Consider the following 19,944-nt stretch of genomic DNA (forward strand, 5'->3'; position numbering starts at 1 on the left):
TTAAATTTATTATTTAATTTTGTTAGTTTTAAGAATATAATAAATAAAAAATTAAATTAAATATCAGCCTTATTAGTCAAGATCTCTTAGTTCACTTGTGGTTGAGGTTGAGGAGACTCTACTACGGGTGTTACAGTGCTCTTGGCGGGTCCAGTTTGTGTGATGGGTACCACTCTTTCTGAGGCTACAGGCTTTTCGGTTTTCTTTGGTGCGCTTACTGTCAAAACACCATCTGAAGACAACGAAGAAACCACATTTTCGGCATCGTGGGTTTGTGGAAGAACGTATCGTCTGACAAAGTGTCTCATTATGTATCCATGTTCGTCTTGTTTTTCTTCATGTTTACCTTCGACCAAGATGCTGTTGCCGTTGGTTTTTACAGTGATTTCGCTAGGGGCGAATTGTTGGACGTCTAAAATAACCTAAAATAAAAGAAAAAACTTTAGTTAGAATTACAGAATGAAAATTGAATGTAGTTTGTGTGGTCGTCAGGTGAAGTGAAATTTGTTTATCAGTATTTTCTGTTTTATTTCTTATTATATTTCAAATTATGCATTATATACGTAACTGCGTAAATTGTAGTGCAAAACATATATTTAGGTTATCAACGACACCAAAAATTAATCATTCTGAGCATAATTGCAGAAATACACTTACAATATTATTCTATTCTACATAAACAAAGTAACATACTTCTATTTTCTATATAGCTAGAGATAATAAGTCATATAATGATATAAAATATCGTCAAAGTTATATTATTACGTACCTACCAGAAAAAATCTTTGACTGGTTTAATTAGAATATTTTATGATGCTATTATATTGGTATAGAAGCATAGATGAAGATCATGATAATAGTAACAGATCTGAATTACGATTCAGAAATAATAATAGAACTACAGCCTAAAAACAAACTAATAACAAATTTAAAAAAAGTAGCAAAACAGCATTTACAGTAGCAAAAAGAAATGTCTATTTTTTGCTAATAATATACTCCGATATAAATGCAAAATTAACTTAGGAAAATTAGACGGACGAACTAGAGAATGATAAGGCTGAGTATATATTGTAACGATGTGGTTTGAGGCAACGATATAGGCAACGGTATAAAACAGCGTAAGCCGCAAAAGAAACCAGTGCTGATCTGGTGGGAAATCAACCGGGCCTTTGGATATTGACCGAAAGCCAACCGCTTCTACTAGAGTGTTGATCTAGTGGCATTTCCTTCCCAGCCCTAGAGTGTTGATCTGAGGCAGACCTGTTCCATGGCTAAATATTGATTAGTCTCTTCCCGCTCCTTGCCGGATCGAATATTGATCATTCACTCTACCTCTGACCCATCATATCTTCTCGTTAGTGTGTATGTATTTATCATCATCCTGTATGCGTCCACTGCTGGACATAGGTCTCACTCAGCTCTTTCCATCTGTCTCTGTCTTGGGCGGCTTACATCCAGGTATTGATAACACGCTTCAGATCGCCAGTCCATCTAGTTGGTGGGCGTCTTCTGCTCCGTATTGCTTCTTGTCTTGATCTCCACTCGACAATACGTTTTGTCCATCGATTATCTGATAATCTGGCGACGTGGCGACGTGTCGATTTGTTGTTTTTCATGTTCATTTTCGACGGATTTGTTATTTTTTATTTCTAACAGTGCCGTTTTGATTTCGTATAGAGTTATTTCTGGCATTAATTCTGATCCCTGGTTTCTGATTTTGGGTAGAGGATGATCTTGCCTTTCGTCGGTGCTCTCATATATTTCGCGATAAAAAGATTCAACAACCTCAAATATTTTGGTTCTATCCGTAGTAATGTTTCCATCTTTGTTTTTTATTCTGTACATATTTTTGTTGCCTATGTTGTTCGTATTTCGCCTCAAAACTTTTAAAATTGTATTTTCTTAAATTATTTTAGTTATTTCTCCTGTATTGTTTTCTCTTACGTCTTTTCGGATTGACCGATGGATATCTTTATTTAATTTCTTCATTGTTGTGTAGTTGGAGCCGTATTTTTCCGCCAGCTGTCTTCTTTTACCTATTAGCTCTTTGGTGTGTTGGCTTAGTTTTTCTTTATGGATCAGAACGGTCGGGCATATTTTCGAATCGATTTTTATGACATTATTTATATTTTATTTTTCGTAGGTATTGAACAGTGGGTCATCGAGCTTTCGATACGGTAATCGTTAGGATTGGCATTTAAATTTTATTGTACATATTTATTATCTAGGTTATAGTTTTTATTTTGTTATTAATTTCGAATACATTTTTACTTAGTGTGCTATCTGACAGAGCTATCCCCCCATCCCAATACCCGCAGCCTTCCATCGATATACCTGATATATATATATATATATATATATATATATATATATATATATATATATACATATATATAAGGATAATGCGATTGAATATTAAAAGTAAAATGTAATGGCATATCTCGCAAAACAGAAAACCAAAAAAGGTATATTGATGGAAGGCAACCGTATATACGTATTTCTGACTATTGGTTGTGTTCAGTACGGTGCAGCCAAGTTAGAAAAGGAGCATGTTACAATAACTTGGGAAAAGATCATTATAGGAGCAATGCGACCGATTTATGGCATTAGAAGACCCTGATGGTTTCCAGGGCAACAACTAACAAAACCACGGAGGAAGCTACAGCTACCTGGGGAAACGAATGCCAAATGTTGAAACGTTTAAAACAAATAGAAAAGGACAATGCGACATATGATATGCCATTACATTTTACTTTTATTATTTACTAAATTCATTAAATTAAATAAATTACTTTTTAATGGTAAGCGAAAATTGAAAAAATCCCATGTAACTCCAATAGTTATTTCTACAATTATGTCGAATGATATATTTCATAACAAAATATATTTTTTCAAATAGGTAAAAAGAATATTTTTAAAGTATATTTTTTCGTTTAAGTTAAAGCCAGAAACTAAAACATTTCGTTGGCACTCCTTAACGCCACTGACCTCAAAATCCTGACTTTTGTCCTTCGTCCTAATACTTTCGGATTCTAACTGTCTACCCAACGTAGTATTTTCCTGGTAATTCGAGCTGACTTTCTCCTGCATTATAAGAAAACGTTGCAAGTAGATATTGACAGATATTTCATCATTACTTTTTCATTAACAGTGTAGTGTGAACTTAACAATGGAATAAATAGTGTAATGTAGAAAGTAATAAACTATAGATAAAAACATACATAAAGACATTTCAAATGCACGATAAAGCAGTGAGTATGGATGAGGATAGTCTGTCAAGACCAGTCTCATATAATAAAGTGTATCAAAAAGCAGGCTACGAAAAAGATGGAAGAGTGAAGTGACAATGCACGCACAACATCGGCGTCAGAACTTAAAGGCAAGCGCCACATACTTGCAATGCTCGATTTGGGATGTAGCAATTGAAAGAAGAATGAGAATTACCAAATTTATTAATTTGTAGTAATACAAAAAGTCTAAAGTTGCATATCAAAATAGTTACCTGAAATTTATCATGGTCTTGTGTAATTGTCGAGCCGGAATCTTGTCTTTGTAGAGCAGAGCTTGTAGACCATGGTCTAATATATCTGGGAAATGCAGATCTTCTGGGTACATCTCTGATCGAGTTAAGAAGATCATCTCTTCTTAATCCTAAACCAAATTGTTGGTCGAGAAGTCTGGAAGGACGGAGGAGGTCTTCTTCATCCCACCAGTCACGGAAAAGAAGTGGAACCATGGACATCTGAAACATAAGTAAACGGTGTAATCAGGAAAAAATTTTAATAAAAAAATTGCTTTCTTATTGAGTGCCTACCAGAAAATGTCTCCAGGATCTCTAATATATGCTTTATTAAGATCAATGAATATCCTATGAGCATTTGTTTCTTTTTTTTATTTCTCTATCAGCTGCCTTATAATTAAAATTACATGTTTTTGATCTGCACTGCACAAAATGAAATTGATTATCGGATATTTCAGTTTCTTCACGTTTCCCTCCATCAATTACTCTCTCCTATATTTTGATGGTATGATCAAGTAATTTTATGGCCCAGTAGTTTGTACATTGTTGTACATCTCCTTTGTTTTTGTAAACAAGTACTAATATACACCTGTTAGCCAACTTGTTCCTGTCTCTCTTAAAGCTATCCATACTTTCCCAGAAATATCATCGCCTCCAACTGATTTACCTTTTTTTAGTGTTTGAAGTGCTTAAACAACTTCGTCGCTTGGTACTTTGGTACTAAACTTGCTTTTACTTTTTCCATTAGCTCAACTAGTTTTATGTCAAATTCATTTAATAAATTGTCAAAGTACCTTTTTTGTCGACATTATAGCATTGAAGATCTATATCCGACATATTTTTTTGCCACTCTTTATATAACTTCTTCTTCTTGTCACCATAGGGAGGCTGGGGTCTTGCTAAAATTAACTCATATATACTCCCTAGGTGCTCTGCAGAGGGCTTCGACCAGTCCAATCGAAGTTTCCTCTGCGCTTCTGTCCCAATTTGGTGGGTTAGGTAATGTCTTACAATAAAACACAGTTTGAAAGTAGAAAGGTTCAAGCAAAAAAGTCTAAGGACGAGTAGGGAGCATAGCCCCGTAGGATATAGAAGACCCTATGTGGGAGCCGGAGCAAGACTAGACTGCCTTGGCTTGGAAAATGCACCCTTTTTATACATTTTTATTTCGTATCGTTTGTGCTCTCTCAAACATAAAATGTTTGAGAGAGCACTGAATGGAGAAAACTTACCGGCAGAATGGACCCAAGCATATATGACATCAATATACAAGAAAGGAAATAGAAAAAACTGCGAAAACTATCGGGGAATCAGCATTATATCGTCTATAGGCAGACTGTATGGAAAAACCATAAAGGAAAAATTAGAAATATATATACAAGATAAAATCGGAGAAGACCAGGCAGGTTTCACAGCGGGGAAAGCATGCTTAGATCACATTTACACGGTCGAACAACTAATAGAAAAAAGAATGGCCAAAAATAGATCCGTCCATCTGGCTTTTGTTGGTCTTTAGAAGGCATATGACTCAATACCTAGAACCAAGCTATGGGAAGCAATGGAAGACATCGAAGTTCCACGAAGATTAATAAACGCGGTAAAAGCACTCTACAAGAATAACGAAGTAGCTATCAAAACGGGCAATAGAATATGCGGTCCATTTAAAACGACAAAGGGACTACTACAGGGTTGCTCCACATCCCCCACCCTGTTCAAAATATTCCTGGAAAAAAACCCTGAAATAATGGAAAAGAAAGTGCGAAGGAATGGGTATACCAGTAAGGAATGAATATCTATATACGCTAAGTTTTGCCGACGACCAAATAGTGATCGCACAAGACGAGGATGACCTCAGTTTTATGATGAGAAAACTGGAGCAGGAATATACAAAGAATGGGATGGAAATAAACCTAAAGAAAACTGAATACCTAACAACGGAGAATACAGAAATAAAACAGCTGGAAATAGACTAAGGTAAACAAATCAAAGGAACAGACAAGTATAAGTATTTAGGTTTCATAATATCAAACAAAGGAACAACGGAGGAAGATATAAAAAATAGACTAGGACAAACAAGAGACTGCATACGAAAATTGAACCCGGTACTATGGGATAAGAACATCAGCATGAAAACAAAGAAAAAAATATATAATACCATGACAAGAAGTATCCTCACTTATGGGTGTGAAAATTGGACAATAAATAAGAAAATCATAAACAAAATAAGAGCAACAGAGATTGAATTCCTAAGGAGAAGCTGCAGAGTAACAAGAAGAGATAGAATAAATAACATGGAGATTAAGAGGTGAATGGGAATGAACTCCGACATAACAGACTACATCGAAAAGAAGAGGTTAACCTGGTACGGTCATGTCAGAAGAGCAGACCAAAATCGGTGGATAAATAGAATAACAGAGTGGAGCCCGATAGGAAGAAGAAAGAGAGGCAGACCTCGAAGATCTTTCAGAGATGAAGTGGACGAAGCAATGAGTAGAAGAAACCTACAGGAAGGGGACTGGCTAAGCAGGAAAAATTGGAGAAAAAGGTTGAGTGAAGGAATACAGTGAAAACTGTGGAAATCCTTGTATATATATATTTCGTATCGATGTGTGCGTTTCCAAGTCAATTGGCGAATCGTAAATTGTATAAAAGATAAAAGGAGGGGCGATACGCATCGACGTACTCATTGGTCCACAACCTAAGGTACGCGATGACATTCTCTTTTATTTTTTTAAATCTCTTTTTTCCAACACCAAGTCTCTTTATTCCCAAACATCTTTCCTGAGGCATTTCCAAGTATTTCAATGGGAGTGTCTGTATTTAGACTACCATATTCCTCAAAATTGTATTAGGATTTATTTTCATGTTCTATCACATTTGTTCTATTTTTGCCCTGAATATACCTTCTTCTATGATCTTTTGTGAATACTGGGAAATAAATAATATAAATGTGCTGGAAAAGTTCGGTATAGGTCAGAGAAACGAAAGAGGAAACCGCTTAATCGAGTTTGCTATCACAAGTAATTATTCTAATATAAATACTCGATTTAAACACCATGTACACCGAGTTCTTACTTGGAAAAGTCCTGAAGGTAGGTCTAGAAATCAAATTGATTACATTCTCACTAATATTTGCTGGAGATCATGAATCCAGTCGGTCGGTCCTGAGTTTTAACCTTGCTTATGAGACTGGACAGGCATGGACACACATTCGATACTAAGAACAGCTCAAGATAGAGAGCAATTTGCTGTAGTTATAGCCAACCTTCAGTAATGGAGAAGGCACCTTAAGAAGAAGAAGCTTATGCTTCTTCAAGGAAGGGGTACTCCTCTTTTTTTTCTAGGAGTAGTGGAGGGGAGAAACGTGTTGAGCGATGTTCGAGTGGAGAAGTAGTGGACTACTGAGGAGCAGGGGGTCAGAAGGTGGCGTAACTGGGTAGGTGATGTTTCTGAAGCGCACAAGAGGAGTTTGGGTGAACTTTGCCAAGCAAGCCAAGGAGGTACTTTCAGGGGTTACCAGCCATACAATGGAACGACTCTTGATCAGCGTTTTTGGTGTGCAGTGTTAACTACGATATTTGATGGGGGTTGATTCTAGAATTTCAAAATACTCATCAGGGAGTTCTTGTCCAGTGTTGTGTAGAAGTTTGGCTGGAGGGAACGGAACTTTTCTTTGAGGAAGCCTGGTGAGTATGTGCCCTCGGCGATTGCATGGAGTCTTTAATATTCGTTTGGCTCTGTTGTTCGAGCCGGCAATAGTTCTAAGGACGTACCTCCTGCTGAGGGATAAGATTCTTTCCTTGATTGGTATTATATTAGCCAGTGTATGTATGTGCGCTGATGGGTAATGCCAGCTCACCCTCATACAGGATCTAAGGATTTTTCGTTCCTCGCGGCAATTTGAGGATTTAAAGAGAATTAATTAAGTTTTGGAGGGATTTATAGTCACTCTCCATTTATTGCACCATCTAATGACTCTGTCTTTTGAGAAAGAAATGTTGGCCTCTTTCGAATACGGACAATTGTCCACGCTCTCTGTGTGGTCCTGATATGAGGAGAGCAGTGTCATCAGCGTACAGGAGCAGGGTCTCCGATCTATGCTGTGAGCGGGGGATGTCACTGTTGTAGACTGTTTATAATACTAGTGCAAATATTGAGCCCTGGTGTACTCCAGCTTCTGGAGTAAAGGGGGTGGATAGATGGTCACCTACTTTGATCCTTATCGTCCGATTAGAGAGATAGGAATTAATTAGTTTAACGAAAGGAGTGGGCAGTCCAGCAAGGTGGAGTTTTTCAATCAGGTCTGTGTGCCAGACCTGATCGAATGCCTTCTGAACGACTAGGAATATGACTATGACGTGGTTCCTTTCGTTAAGAGATTGTGAAATGAAGGTTGTTGCTTCAACCAATGCATTTTGCGTGAAATGTTCAGCCCTGAATCCGAATTGGTAATCTGGAATGGCAAGGTGAGCGTCTAGGAATTCTATGAGTTTACCTAGGGTGCTTAGTATAGAAATAGGTCCGTACGATTCAGGGTTGGTAAGGGTTTTCCCTTGTTTGGGAATCATAAGTGTGCTGGCCACTTTCCACGGAATTTGAAAGTAGCTCAGCGTTAGAGATGCATTGATTATATTAGAGCCAGGAGATGTGATTTTTCCAATATTACACATCTGCCTGACGGTGTCCTCAGTCACAGGGGCCATTATCGAATGAGGATGTGGTCCATCGTGTACCTGAGGGTAATAGAATATATCTTCCATTCTCCGTTCGGCGTCTCTTTTGGTTCTTTCGCCGAAGTTATGGTTATTAGGGGAAACGAGGACGACCTGTAATGTATTTTTGAAGGCTTCGGCCTTATCTTGTGGATTGTTGAGGATGATGTTAATAACTATGAGGTGAGATCGTGGCTGACTTTTCTGTTTCGTTAGAACTTTAAGTTTATTTCAGAATACAGCGCCATGTCGGTAGTCAAAGTCGGCTGTGACAGGTATCCACCGTTTTTGCTTCAGCTTGTTTACTTCCAACCTTATAACCGCCAAGAGCTTGTTGTACTCTGTCTTGATGAGGGGGTCTCTATATATTTTATACTCTCTGATCATTTTTCGTTTAAATTTGATTTGAGCGATAATTTTGGGTGGTAAAGTTGGAGTATATGGATTATATCTTGTTATTGGGATAGCCAGGGCTGACGCTTCTTGGAGAAGCTTCTCAATTTTGGAAATCCCTGTGTCAACTTGGTTGTGTGTTGACATATTGCTTAACTCTGGGAGGTGACTAAATCTAGTCAGATCATATCCAGGGGTGATATGCGGATCAGACCATATTCTTCTTAAAGCTTAAGTAAAGCTTAAACTTAAAGCGCCTAGACAACGAGAATAGAACTAAGAAAGAAGGATGACCTTTTCCAAGAACCGCTAAAAAGTATTCCCTCTATTCGTAAGGGTACATAATATGGCAGAATTTTAAACATTGTGGAAGAACACCAATTAATCGCCCAAAGCTAAATAGTACTGTGAAACAGAAACACTGGACAACAGATGAAACCCTTAAAATACTTGAAAATAGAAGAATTCTTTGTCAAAGTGGTGTACATAGTGAAAGGGAAAAAGCGGGTTTAAGAAACGTCAACGAAGAAATAAAACGAGGGCCCAAATTAATTGTGGGCCACGATCAAAACAGCTAGCTGAGAGGTCTATTTAGAAAATATGCTACATAGCAAGAGACTTTAAAGCCAGAACTTGGGGCATTGAAGACCATTCATGAACCCTGAGAACCAATAAAGAAAATATAACAGAGACATGGAGATAGTATTGGCGAGACCTATATAAAGATGATCAACACCAGGAACTGGTTCACCAAACCCCTGGATAAATAGAACTTATATACCTGAGAGTCATATCCTTAGATGGAAGAACATAAACGTGAATATATTATTCATACATTATATTCCATATAAGGTCTTATTAATTAAAGATATATAAGGAACATTTTTATTTCAAATCATAAACAATCAGTAATGTTTAAATATAAACCATTAGATAAACAAAGTAGGTTGTATTTTTTCCTAAATTTCAAAACCCGCTTTCATTGCCAACTGTAATTTGTAAAACAAAACATATAAAGCAACAGGTAAATAAAGTAGTTTATATTTTCCTCAGTTTCAAAAATCGTTTTCATTGCCAAAGGTAATGTTTAGCCAAAAAAAAAACAAAATTAACACCAAATGTATGATAAAAGCTACTAATTTAGAACTTGGCAACGCTCCAAACAATTATTTTAAACTATTACTGTTTCTTTTTTAATCTTCTACCAATATCATAAGTCATTATTATCGAGTAATAGATTTTATATAGCTTTACTATTGCCAAAAGATGACTCAGGTGTTTATGGCCTATTTTCATACAATGATAATTATTTATTCTCTCAAGCCACTTCTCAACATTTAGTTACATCGTTAATAACATAAGATTTGAAGACGATACTGGAATTATTGAAGAAAATATAGTACCTATAAGTATAGGCGCAGACTGTGGAAAAGATCAACTCCTGGTATTAAACGTTCGACTTCGTTTTAAAGTCCAAAAAGAAGTCCCCTAAGAAAAGTCATGTCTCTAAATCCATCAAAAATTAATGACTTCCAACAAAATCTAAAAGAAGCTCTTTCTTTAGACCAAGTAGATAGTGACCCTAAGAACACTTATATCTATCTCAAAGATAAGGTAATCGAGGCTGCAAAAGACTGTGAGGCAGCGGTTTCCACGGGCCGTAAGCCGTGGATATCCGATAATACGTGGACTGTGATTCAACGCAGAAAAGAATATAAAACTAGATACGGAACAAACTATTAATACAGAGCTTTATCGAAAGTGCGGCAGAGGACTGTAAACGTGGTCTGTAATAGATAAGGAAGGTAATCTAAAGACCGAGACTGACGAAATATTGGAAACATGGCGAAACTACTGTGGCGAGTTATATAAAAATAACGAGGTACCAGCAGAAAATCAATAACCCTCTGACTACCCTAGAAAACCTACTGTCTTACTCGCTGAAGTCAAAGATGCAATTAAATCACTAAGAAATAAATCCCCAGGCATTGATTTAATACCAGGTGAAATACTACAGTTACTAGGTAACAAAGGATTACATATCATCCATTCTATCTGTGTCGCTGTTTGGAATTCAGGAAAATGGCCATCTGATTGGTGTACCTCAATTTATATCCCTCAATTTATATCTACACAAAAAAGGAACTACTACCAGATGTGAAAACTACCGCATACTGTCACTAATAACAAATGCTAGTAAAATATTGTTGCATATCATCAAAAACAGATTAAAAACCTATCTACATTACCAAATACCTCAGGAACAAGCGGGGTTTGTAAAGGGTAAAGGTACAGGGGAACAAATCCTGAACCTGAGGCAACTCATTGAAAAATCTAGAGAATTTCAAGTACATATGGTTATATGCTTCGTTGACTACCAAAAGGCATTTGATTGTGTAAGCTGGAAAAATATGTGGTTCATTTTAATAGAAATGAATCCACCTATGCACATGGTGACACTTACTTAAAATCTGTATCAGTCCCACATAGCAACAATACGACTAGATCAGAAGTTCCCAAACCAATTCAATACCAGGAGAGGTGTTAGACAAGGATGCGTGTTGTCACCTGAATTATTCGACATTTATGATGAACATGGCATGAGGATGGCTTTAGATGGATGGGCCGGTGGAGTAACAGTGGCTGGTAGAAAAGTCTCCAATTTAAGATTTGCTGATGACACTACACTAATAGCAGCAAATGAGCAAGAAATGTTTAATCTCCTACGAAGAGTTGAGTACGAAAGCAATAAAGTTGGTCTGAAAATAAATAAAGCTAAAACAAAAATAATGGTGGTCGATAGATTCCACACTATTTAACTCACTAACATGTTACAGGAATACCAGATAGTCGACAGTTTTATCTATCTCGGGTTTAGTATAACTAACGATGGTGCTATGTTTTCTCTGTGTTGTTGTACGGGGCGGAGGCATGGACGCTTACAGACACCACTATTAAAAAACTTGAAGCATTTGAGATGTGGCTTTATAGAAGAATGCTGAGAATATCATGGACAGCAAGGATCACGAACAACGAAGTTCTAGAAAAAATGAAGAAGGAACCAGAGATTGTGTTTACGATCAAACGCATAAAATTGCAATATCTGGGACACGTTATGAGAAATCAGCACCGTTACTCCCTGCTGCAGTCTATATTGCAAGGTAAAGTCAAAGGTAAGCGAGGACCCGGTAGAAGGAGAATATCATGGCTGCGGAATTTAAGAACATGGTTTAAGAAAACCCCAACGGAGCTGTTTCGAGCCGCAGCGAGCAAGGTCATGATTGCCAATATGATTTCCAACATCCGAAACGGATAGGAACCAGAAGAAGAAGAAGAACGATGGTAACTGTGAAGCAGAAGTTCGGTAACTAAAGTTTGGAAAGACAGATCTATCTCTCAAAATATCAAGATGAGACTGGTGAATGCCCTTTCCACTCTAAACCAACTTGAGATTAAAAAAGGCTGTTCACAATTTGTCTGCAATGTATTCTGCAATTTTTCGGTCACGTGGTTCGTACAGGTGACGATAGTTTGAAGAGATTAATTGTTTCTGGAACCGTTTTAAGGAGAAGATCAAGAGGACGATTACCAACTGAATGGTACGACCAAATTAAGAATTCAGCTGGAAACTCATTATGCGAAGCTCACAGAGCAGTTGAAGATAGAGACACCAATGAAAAAAAATTGTTAGGAATATTGGAAAAACTCACGATCTTCAGTAATGAGGAAACGGCAAGAGAGAGAGAAAGACAAGTATAGGACCTCCAAGTTGTTTGGGAAAGAATTAACAATAAAAAGCAAAGAAATGGGACTGACAATGAATTTAAAATAAAACCAAATATGGCGTGATCAGAAAAGGATTTGTAAATAACTCAATTTTCATAAATAGGAAATTAAGTTTGGCTATTAGATTACGGTTCCTAGAATGCTTGGAGATTGAAATCCCAATCCATAAAAAAATTAGAGAATTCGAAATATGGCTTTACGTATTATTAGACTAAAATTCTTTAGATGACTAAAATTACAAATAAGGAAATATTAAAACTCAACAAGACAGTAAAACGATTTCCGAAGTGGAAATCGAAACGTCAAAAATAAACTTATCTTATTTCAAACTTAAATTGTGGCTTATTCTCAATACAAAATAATAATTGCATTAAGATGCCACAAGAAAATAGCTTATCAGAACAATATACCAGATATTGAACTAACCTCAGTGTATAACAGATATTTTACGTAGCAAAAGATAGGGATGCGTTTAAAGAAGTGATCGTCAACTTTCGTTACAAGACGATCAGTGGCGGCTTTTGGGAGTAGGCAGGATAGGCCGGGCCTACCCAATAATTTTAAGAGCTTTAAAATTGAAAAACACATATTCAAAAATTATGTTAATGCATATAAATAACTTTTAAATGTACTAAATCACTCAATATATTAGCGTCCGTTAAAACAACTATGTTATTATATTACCACAGAAAGCATCAAATCGCATTCAGGCGTTTTAAATATCATTAATATTCCCGATCGGAAGTGGCCGACCCAGCTCACATAAAATCCCCGTACAAAAAGCGTTTGAAGTTAAGCAGCTTGCCGGACAACGATTTATATTGTCGTGTTTATGCTTGCTGTTTAGGCACCACACGATCGGGCCTACGGCCACCATCGTTGTCACTTGTAACGTAATTATCGAATTGTAATATGAATTTCCTTTTAAATTATGATAAAAAAATATGTAACATAATATATAATTGTAACATATTTTTAAACAAACCTTAAAAACAAACAACACAATTGCAACTCTCACACAAAAAAAATACGTATTACACACACTGGCGGCTACAGAAATTTTTTTGGGGAGGTCTTGGATCTTGAGGGTGATTACTTTTCTCTGATGCAAGGTCACTTTTAATCTTACCACCAATAGGATAAGTGGGTTTTTAAATATGTTTAACGTGAGGGGGATGGTCATGACCCCATGACCTCTCCCTCTGAATCCGCCACTGATTACACATAGCTATATGTAATTTGCTGGCTTGGCCTACCCAAAATTTTACCACACCAGCCGCCACTGAAGACGATACGAGAAGCAGTTGTAAATTTACAACGCTGAATATAATCCGCAATGAAGAAATAAAACGAAAAATAAAACAAAACACAGAGATTCTAGACAAAGTCCAAAAGAAATAATTAACATGGAATATAGAATAGAATATCAATAAATGAATGAAGGAAAAGAGATCAGCTACGAAGATACCGACGAAACGGTAGACGGAGATTTATTTCGTATTTACAGATACCTGAAAAAATGTAGCAACTATATGGAAAATTAAATTAAAAATGTAATATTTTACTAGTTTTCTAAATGAATTTAGAGAAATAATAGAATTATAAATTTTTCTTAGATTTTAAATTTCTGATCTTTTGTTTAAATTATTATCACTCTTGCTAATTCAAACTAGGGATGGGAAAAACCTACCGGTTTTAACCGAAAACCGGTTTTTTACTTCGCAATAACCGGTTTTATCGGTTGTTTTTTTGTCCCGGTTATAACCGGTTTTTATTTTTAAAGTAAAAACCGGTTATTAGGTTTTTACGGTGATTAGGATTAGGTTAGGTATTATTTTGGAGAAGTATCGCAAACTAAAGTGCATTGTAAATATAACTTTGTAACCTACTGGATTAAAAGAACCGAAAACCGGTTTTTGGAAAAACCGTTTTTTTTGGCTGGTTATATCCGCCAGGTTAAACTGTAAGCAAAAAAAACTGGTATAACCGAAAACCGGTGTTTTGTCAAAAACCGCCATCCCTAATTCAAACCATTTCTAAAAAGGTCCTTTTGAATTTATTACCTTCATTACACAAAATTTTAATGTTATTAAAATCCATAACATGGTTGTTGTGTCGATTACATGCTCTGCCAAAACACAAGATGGTTTTATTATTCTACAATCACTCTTGTGAGAAATAATACGATTTTATAGATTTCTCCCGGTCTCACCAACATACACAGCTTCACACTGAGTTCACGCTGTGTATGTTGGTGAGACCGGGAGAAATCTACAAAATCGTGATAATTATTTCCCACAAGGGAGATTGTAGAATAAACCATCTTGTGCTTTGGCAGAACATGTAATCGACAAAGACCATATTATGGATTGTGATAACATTAAAATTTTGTGTAATGAAGGTAATAATTGCAAAAGGACTTTTTTAAAAAATAATGTATTAGCAAGAGTAATAATAATTTAAACAAAAGATCAGAGTATAGTATTTCTTTATAATTCATTTATAAAACCAGTAAATATAACATTTTTAATATAATTTTCCATATACTTGTTACATTTTTGCAGGTATCTGTGAATAATAAATAATCTTCTTTTTTATTATTAAATAAAAAAGAATATTTAACTAAATTTTAATTTTGGCAATATAATTGTCAAAAAAAAATAAAATAAAAACTGTAAGTTGGCATTCATTTCTTTGGGTTATTTGCAATTTCTATTAGTTGCTATTCTAATTTATTTATAATTTATCAAAATTCAATTGTTTTTGTTTAAATAATTTTTTCAAAATTACATTTCTAAACGAATTAGAAAAAGAAAGAGAAACATTTATTAGACGAAATATTTATTTACAATAGTGTTTTTTAAGCATGTGTAGCAGCTAAATTTTATTAACTAACCTAATTTTATTTGGAGAGTTACTATTTTTTTGAAATTATTCGTTCCACTTAAAAGCTTGAGTAGTAAAAAATAGTTATCTAATAGCCCCCTTTTTATTGTCTTCAACCCATCCAAACATATTTATATATATATATATATATATATATATATATATATATATATATATATATATATATATATATATATATATATATATATTACAAATGGATAATATTTAAGCAAAAAAAGTTATTGTATTTTAAAAATGGTATTAGTTATTATTTTAGTATAATTTTCTGTGATGCGCTGGTTTGGTTTTAATGATTCTACTCTTGTAAGTTTTTATTTGTTTGTAAGTATGTTTTATGTATTAATTGTTGTCGATAATAATTTTAGTGCACTCCTGATGAAGCTAATAAATATTAGCGAAATATTGAGTTTGACGAGATAATAGAATCGTTTTTATGCTATTTATATCGTTAATATTGTTTTTTATTGAATTAAAAAAGCTTATAATTTATTTTGGATTAACTTAAATAAATGTAAAATGTTATAATATTTTCCAATTATTTAACTTATTTAAAAAAGTGTTAAACATTATTTTTACCTTGATGGTTTTTCTTCGTCAGATGCACCTTACCACAGCGAAGCTAAGCACGATTGTGACGCCCCTCACCTTGGAAAGCAGTATTATATACACCACAATATGTAAATATTCCTGCTGCAACAGTATTCTCGCTATTTCTAGAAAATTTCGAAAAGATGAATCAAAACTTGGTGATTTGGCAGGGTTTCAAGTTTCACGTTTACGTCTAGTTTTAGTATTTTTCATGGGTCGAAAATAACTTTGTGAGTAAACTCAATATAAGATGGAAATAATAAAGTATTTTCATTTATTGCTCTCATTTTGTAAGAACGTAACGCGTGGGCTGTAGGTCTGAGGTAGTCCGCTTTAATTATGCCATAAGGAATATAGTTATATTATCGTATTGCATAGGAAGTTCGTTGACTTCTGGACTGAAATAGATATGGAAAGGTTAAAATTACAAGAGGTGTTCCCGGTAGACTCATCCGGTAAATTTAAAAACTATTTTACTACACAATTATTTCATAAATTTTTATTCAATAGGTTCTGATAAAATAACAGCATCGATAGAAAGGTCTTACGTAAAATCAAAACTCTGTCAGTGAATTTTCAACAAGATATATTGAAACATACATACATGTAAAGTGTTTTGTATTTAATTTATGAACTAGCTGACACGGCGAACTTGATGCCATCTTAGAATTAATAAAGAGACTGATTCTGGGACAAGGCGATTTCAATCTTTAGGAATCTTTTGTTTCGACTTTTATAGCAGATCTACAAGCTAACTACGGTGATAACCAGTTATAAGGTTGGAACAACCTTATAACTGGTTATCACCGTAGGAAAAAGAAAAAGACAACCAAAATTATACCAATATTCAGAAGAACTTCACCATTTCATAAACGAACCATTCATCGAGGAACATTTATCCTTGTTTACCATATCAAGGATAAATGTTCCTCGATGAATGGTTAGTTTATAAAATGGTGCAGTTCTTCTGAATATTGGTATAATTTGTGTTGTCTTCTTCTTCTTCTTCTTCCTCTTTATAAGCAATTCTGCTTATTTATTGGTGGAATAATACCTCTATGGACGGTTGTTACTCCATCTTTTGCGCAGTCGTCCGATACTTCTTCTGCTCATTGGTGACTTATCTCTTGCTATTTTGACGACACGGGTTTCCTCCATTCTGCTTATGTGGCTATTCCATTCTATACACTGTACGTTACATTTTCTTCTAATGTATTCACTTCTCTTTTGATCTCTCAGCGTACTTATTTCTTGTAATTCTTCCCAGTACTCTGATCTCTGCAGTTTCCAGTAGCCTTTGCGTTATAGCTGTGTCGGTTCTTGTTCCTGAGGCATATGCCATTATTGGTCTTATACTGGGTTTATAAATTTTTGACTTCATCTCAGTGTTAATGTGTCTGTTTCGCCATATAATATTATTAAGGCATCCGGCCAGTCTATTTGCTTTTGCTTTTTGTACTTGATCTCTCACTTCTTTGTCCAAGTCTCCATAGCTTCTTCTTCTTCGCGTGCCATTTCAGAATTATCCGACGTTGGCGATCACCATTGCGAAAGCTTCTCGATCTTCTGCAATAGGGAATAACTGTCCTGCATTTGATATCTGTGTCCATTCACGAATGTTTTTTAAAGAAACTTGTTTTCTTCCTGCACCTTTACGCCTGCCCTCTATTTTGCCTAAGACTTGCTGTCCAAGGTATCTTTAGCATTCGTCTATGAACCCACATTTCCAATGCTTCAATTTTGTTCATGATCGATACTTTTAGCGTCCACACTTCTGCACTATACAAAAGTACGGACCAAACATAGCACTTAACCATTCTTTGTCTTAGTTCTAAACTGAGATGATTATTGCAAAGAAATGTCTTTATTTTCATAAAATTAGTTTTAGTCATTTCTATTCTGCGTTTTATTTCTACGTCTGAATCTAGTTGGTCCGTTATCACAGTTCCCAAATATGTCATTTTGTGAACTTTCTCAACTTGGACTCCGTTTAATTGAAGCTTTGGATCGGGATGTGGGTCACGAATAAACACTAAAAATTTGGTTTTGTTTGAGTTTATTTTAATGCCTATTTCCTCTCCTACCTCGTGAATACGATCAAGTAGAATTTGGTGACCTTCAATATTATCTGACAGAATTATTGTATCGTCTGCATATCTAATCACATTAAGTAGTTCCCCGTTGATTTTTATTCCATATGGTTGTCTCTCAAGTGCCTTTTTAAATAATTGGTCCGAGTAAACATTGAACATTGAACAATGTTGGCGACAAAATGCAACCTTGCAACTCCTCGTTGTATGGAGATTTCATCGGTGTAGTTATCTCCAATTTTTACGATAGCAGTTTGATTCCAGTACAAATTTTTAATGACACGAATATCCTTGTCATCTATTCCGATATGTTTCAGTATTTGTATTAATTTTACATGCTGTACTTAATCGAATGTCCTTTTGAAGTCCACGAAACATGCAAACACATCTTTTCTTTGGTCACGGCATTTTTGTAATAGGATGTTAAGCGCAAAAAGTGCCTCCCTGGTTCCCATAGAATTTCTAAAATCAAATTGGGTATCTTCGAGATCTTCCTCGCATTTGCGTCTAATTTTGTTGTGAAGTAGTCTTCTGGTAACTGTTACCAGCCGTAGTCCGTTTGAAGAGGTTTACTCTCCGGACACTGGAACTCACTTAAGCATGGATGTATGTTACCTGAAGTAAAATTTAATTAAAATATTACACATCATATAATATTATTAACATCATGTACAATCTTTGGTAACACATTACATTTTAAAGGGTTTTTACCCAAATATTTTCGTGGCTCAGGCATGGTAACCTGTATTTTAACCTGATGATGGAACAGTTGTTCCGAAAACGTTCGTGCTTTTAATGTTGCCCTTTTAAGGGTTTTTATAAAATAAAATATACCCACATACAAAGACTAACCTCTTTTTGTTATACGTGGTATACAGCCAGCTGCAGGAATTATTTTCCTTGTGGATTTTATTTAAAAGAGTAAAATATTTGGCCCGAGAGCTCAAGAAACAACTTCAAGACATTCAAGACCATAATGGAGGAGTAAAAACCGGCATAGAAAGAAGTGCAAAGACTTGGAAAAATTACTGCTCAGAATTATATAAAGATATTGCAAAAGATGCATCAGTCTCAGAACATAAGAAACATGCAATAAGAGAGCCTATTATTTTACGAGTAGAAATAGAGAAGGCTCTCAACCAACTAAGAAACAAAAAAAAACAGGAATCGATGGCATACGAGGAGAGACTCTAAAAGTACTGGACGAAATTGGTGTAGATATAATACTGGATATATGTGCAACATAATATGGATCACAGGTGAATGGCCTGATGAGTGGTGCAGATACTGAACACTAGACATATAATAGAAAAAGCGTGGGAATACAATATACCAATGCTGCTCTGTTTCGTACCCCTCTGAAGTGTATTGGATAATATGGAATAAATTAATCAATCACTTAGTTAACTTAATAAGAAATCTGTATAATAAAAACTCAGCCAAAATTAAAATACACGGAATATATTCAGATGCGTTCAAAACAAAGAGAGGAACTAGGCAGGGCTGTATACTATCACCATTATTATACATTATATATTTTGAATATATAACGAGAAAAGTACTAGACAAATGAGATAAAGAGACCACTATAGGAGGCAGAATAATCAGTAACCTTCTAGACGCAGATTGCTAATATGTCGCATAGATCTTGTCCCTCATATAGTGAGGGACAAGATCTATGCGAAATTGTAAAAACCGACCTACTGGTAATCCGATATTGATACCTATTATAACACAGACTTCCAGAGAAATATTTACGGAGTTTTACTAATCTGTATCCAACATTCAAATAAAATTATCGGAGAAAGTGTTGACTTTCGAATTATTAATTTGTGTACTTAAATATTTTTACCAATTGATCGAAATACTGATTATTTTTAAAGTAAACTACCTCATAATATTATAGTATTTAGAAAAATTTACCTTTACTTTTTTTCAAAATTAAGAC

The 19,944-nt window shown here is 35.1% G+C and overlaps 1 protein-coding gene across 2 annotated transcripts; it reads right to left on the minus strand.

The window, feature by feature from the left end:
• l(2)efl (lethal (2) essential for life) lies at positions 1 to 16,054 on the minus strand. Of its 2 annotated transcripts, XM_072540205.1 has the most exons (4): positions 15,895 to 16,054; positions 3,503 to 3,742; positions 2,989 to 3,084; positions 1 to 422 (listed from the first exon to the last, which is right to left on the minus strand). In XM_072540205.1, exons 2-4 carry the CDS (start codon positions 3,740 to 3,742, stop codon positions 87 to 89), a joined length of 672 nt encoding a protein of 223 aa, XP_072396306.1. In that variant the 5' UTR covers positions 15,895 to 16,054; the 3' UTR covers positions 1 to 86. The 2 variants fall into 2 exon arrangements, with proteins under 2 accessions (XP_072396306.1, XP_072396307.1); XM_072540206.1 differs by lacking the exon at positions 2,989 to 3,084.
• Between the last annotated feature and the right edge of the window lie 3,890 nt (positions 16,055 to 19,944).

The sequence above is a fragment of the Diabrotica undecimpunctata genome, chromosome 8 (genome assembly GCF_040954645.1).
Source record: "Diabrotica undecimpunctata isolate CICGRU chromosome 8, icDiaUnde3, whole genome shotgun sequence".
NCBI classification, from domain to species: domain Eukaryota; kingdom Metazoa; phylum Arthropoda; class Insecta; order Coleoptera; family Chrysomelidae; genus Diabrotica; species Diabrotica undecimpunctata.